This window comes from Limulus polyphemus, unplaced genomic scaffold (assembly GCF_000517525.1).
Source record: "Limulus polyphemus unplaced genomic scaffold, Limulus_polyphemus-2.1.2 Scaffold8638, whole genome shotgun sequence".
Taxonomy (NCBI): Eukaryota; Metazoa; Arthropoda; class Merostomata; order Xiphosura; family Limulidae; genus Limulus; species Limulus polyphemus.
Window position 1 is genome coordinate 12,236 of NW_013674248.1, and position 4,192 is coordinate 16,427.

Sequence of the window (4,192 nt, forward strand, 5' to 3'; positions counted from 1 at the left end):
ACACACAAATGTGTATGTACTGTGTATATATACTGTATAAATAATAGAAAGTTTATACTTTTTCAATTATGTTTTATTATTCACTGTGGGAAAGCACTGCGTCTGTTAGGAAAACTTGTATTCGATAACAATTTGCCCATTTGTTTCTTGTTTTTTTCCTTCAACTCAAGGAGTGAAGGCCATGAGTTTTCAAGCACTGAGTTCCAGTGTTTTAGTAAATTATACTAACATTTATTTCTCAGTGTGTTGAAACTTGTGTTGGGCTTTTATGTTGTTCCATGCATGCTGCAATCTCCCTGAATTGGTTCATTGGATTTCTAATAGCAAATGTGGTAGAGGTTCGAGGCCTCTGTCCCTAAAACACAAGTGCATAAGTTTGTCAGATGTATTTGTAAATTTAAAAGTTATATGTTGACATGTTTTACTGGTATGTTAATCTGAACCATTAGTTGATAAAAATGTGTGTGTTTGACTGTTTATAAGTTGGAAACCATTGGACAGATTGTCACAAAACTTGGCATTAACACTTAGAGCTCCCTGGTGAGTGACTTAAAGTTGGCATTTGGATTTGACCTTCTATGTCTCACCTCAGGACCTTATGTATTATGTCAGTTTACAACTGGTGAAATGCGGAACCAATAATCACCAAATTTGAGCTGAAACTTGATGTTAATTAAATAATTCAGGCATGTCTAATATACTGCATCCAGTCCTTGACCTGTCCAATATATGGTCTGCGGGCTGCATTCGGTCCTTGACCTGTCCAATATATGGTCTGTATCCAGTCCTCGACCTGTCCAATATACGGTCTATGGGCTGCATCCAGTCCTTGACCTGTCCAATATATGGTCTGTGGGCTGCATCCAGTCCTTGACCTGTCCAATATATGGTCTGTGGGCTGCATCCAGTCCTTGACCTGTCCAATATACGGTCTGTGGGCTGCATCCAGTCCTTGACCTGTCCAATATACTGTCTGTAGGCTGCATCCAGTTCCCAATCTGTCCAATGTACAACCTGTGATCCACATCTGGCTCCAAATCTGGTGTTGTCAGGTCCACTAGGAGTTCTCTAAATATAATTGACTCCAGCCCACAAGCCATCTATGAATTTATCTGTAATCAAGGAGAATGCATGCAATCTTTGTCTAAAGTTTAATTAAGTTTTGTTCAGTTAAATGTTTTAAAAGATTTTGTATTCATTAAATTAAACTTTTAAAAGCTGAATAAAACTATCGTTCGATTTATATTCTACTGCTACTCTATTTACACCCTTTTTATACGAATAACTAGAAACTTGTTTTGCTAAGGAAATACTAGTATTTTTAAACTTTACGTTTACATCGTGTGGTGTGGCTGGCAGGTACATTTTAACATTATCTGGGGAAGTTGCATATTCCTGAAATAATTTGTGTTTGAATTGTTTCAAGATTTTTCTGTTCTGATTATGTAATAAATTATAAAGATCACATTGTCTGATATTACTGTATTCGAACAATAAGTGTCGACCACATAATACAAACAGTTTACTTTTTTTAGGTTGCTATGAGTAAATTTGATAAAGAAAGTTTCATTCCATATGAAAAACTATCCAGAAACCTAGACATTGTTAAAAGCAGGTGAGTTTCTGTTCCTTAGGTTTTATATATTTAATAGCTACAGTAATTCCTGATTTTTAACTTATAAAGGTAACAGCTTCTGATAGAATCATTAAAGTCTTGCTCAGAGAGAAATTAAATAGCTAATTACTAGATAAGTAATGAACATAATTAAATACTAACTAAACCTCATGAAATGTTTTGATTTTTCTACTGCAACAAAGTTATCAATACGATGTTAAACAAACCACCTAAAAATTGGATATATTTGAACATGATTATTAATGTCATCCATGAAAGATGCACTAATTCCATCTTACTAAATCTACAGAAAAAAAAGCCTAGTTATCTGACAAGTACCTAATCAAAAACTAAATTTCAAAAGCTTGTGATGTACTTTATATATTAAATTAGTTTTAGTTTTAATTATTTTATAGTTTTTGTAATTGGGAATATATTTATTTATTTTCTGCATTTAATGTCTTTCTAATATTAAATTAATTCATCCAGACATTATGTGAAGTTTTTTAATTACTGTGGTGTAAAGCTTTAGTTTTTGATATTGGACTAATGAACAAAATACTGTAATTTGTAACTTGTTCATAAATACTCTTTATTATTTTGTTCTACGATAAAGCAGATTATGATGTATAAGAATTCCCTTTGTTCTTTACTTTTATTAATCCAGTATAGTTTGGAATTACTAAGTTTTCACATAACACAAGATCAAGAAAGTCATTAAGTTGAATTCATTCTTGCTGCATCTGTTCCTTTGTCATTTTCTTGAAGAAACATTTGGTCTGCTTATGGGAAGTACTGCTGTAATACTGTACATCATGGAATAATTTAGACAGCATTGTCCTTCAGTGGTAGGTCAGAGGACATCTCAAGTTTTGAATGACCAATTGTTTGTATAGTTCTAGGTGTTGTGGGTAAATATCATGTTACGTGTTAAACAAGTACATTAGGCTTAAGTAGTCTGAATACAATCTTAACCAATACAGCTTGGAGAGAAAATGGCTTACTGGTCAGTAAAAGCAACTGTCCAGTGTACTAAACAAGTACACACACTAAATTTGTGATTTGATAAAGATTTAGGAACTATTTTCTCTAATGAGTACACTGGTTTTAGGAACTACTTTCTCTCATGAGTACACAGGTTTTAGGAACTATTTTTAAATTGTAAATGTACGTAATTATCTTTTTCATTAATTATGTATAGGCTCAAGAGACCACTTACTCTGTCTGAGAAGGTTGTTTACTCGCATCTTGATGAACCAGGAAGCCAGGAAATTGAAAGAGGTGTGAGCTACCTAAGGTTGCGGCCCGATAGGGTTGCCATGCAAGATGCTACTGCTCAGGTGAAACACTGAAACTGTATTTTAGGAAGTTTTGTTTGTAGTGAAATAATAGTATAAATATGTGAATTAAAGTTCATATTATCACATCACGGAGTACAAGTGATTCCACATAATGTCCTGGCTAGTTAGGACACTCAATCTGAGGGTTGAATGATCGATTCCCATCACCAAACATGCTTGCCCCTTTCAATGATTAAGATATTATAATGTGACAGTAAATTCCACTGTTCGTTGGTAAAGAGTTTCTTAAGAGTTGGTGGTGTTGATTAACTGGTTTTTCTCCAGTGTCTCTCACTTCCAAATTAGTGATGGTAGCCCTCAAGTAGCTTTGTGCAGTGTTAAATTCCACTGTTCGTTGGTAAAGAGTTTCTCAAGAGTTGGTGGTGTTGATTAACTGGTTTTTCTCCAGTCTATCACTTCCAAATTAGTGATGGTAGCCCTCAAGTAGCTTTGTGCAGTGTTAAATTCCACTGTTTGTTGGTAAAGAGTTTCTCAAGAGTTGGTGGTGTTGATTAACTGGTTTTTCTCCAGTCTCTCACTTCCAAATTAGCCCTCAAGTAGCTTTGTGCAGTGTTAAACAAAACAAATAAGCACAATAAAAGAAGATAATTGTGCTTGTTTTGTTCATTAACCGAGTATGCACGGGAGGAGAAATGCTTATTATAAATCTGAGTTTACTACGTGAAATGTGACAAGCTTTTAGTAAATGAAACATCGTGTGTTACCAACGTATATCTACTCAGAATATCTGTGAATTGGTGATGTCAGTCTGACTCAGACTCTGACAAGTGATGCTTGTATGAAGAATAAAAAACTTAGAGTTTGCATAACCTATAAAACCTCTGAAATACATATGTACAGTTTTTTTTACAGTATCCCTGTACACTGTATCTGGTATTTACTCTCCTCTGCTGTGAACTGTTGCTAAATCAGTAATGTAGGATGACATCAAACACATGGTGGATGGCACTCTGCATAAGGTTGTGGCATGGGCACTTTGACCCTCATCTGAGGCTTAAAGTGCTTTTTAACTCATTGTTTTTTGTGAATGTTGATTACTACCAAGCTTGGTTTTCTCAGCAAGATGTAGATATAGTAAATATAGCTTTTCTTTTTATAAAGATGTTGTAAATATAGCTTTTTTATAAAGATGTTGTAAATATTGATTTTTTTTATAAAGATGTTGTAAATATAGCTTTTTTATAAAGATGTTGTAAATATTGATTTTTTTTATAAA

General features: G+C 33.8%; 1 protein-coding gene across 1 annotated transcript in view; it reads left to right on the top strand.

Annotated features, from left to right (window-relative positions):
* The window catches only part of LOC106475475 (aconitate hydratase, mitochondrial-like), a 21,746-nt gene that overhangs the window by 4,796 nt on the left and 12,758 nt on the right, over positions 1-4,192 (top strand). Inside the window, exons 3-4 of the mRNA XM_013936157.2 lie at positions 1,536-1,615; positions 2,817-2,955. Of these exons, the coding sequence (XP_013791611.1) occupies positions 1,536-1,615; positions 2,817-2,955 (219 nt within the window). The remainder of the gene's footprint in view (positions 1-1,535; positions 1,616-2,816; positions 2,956-4,192) is intronic.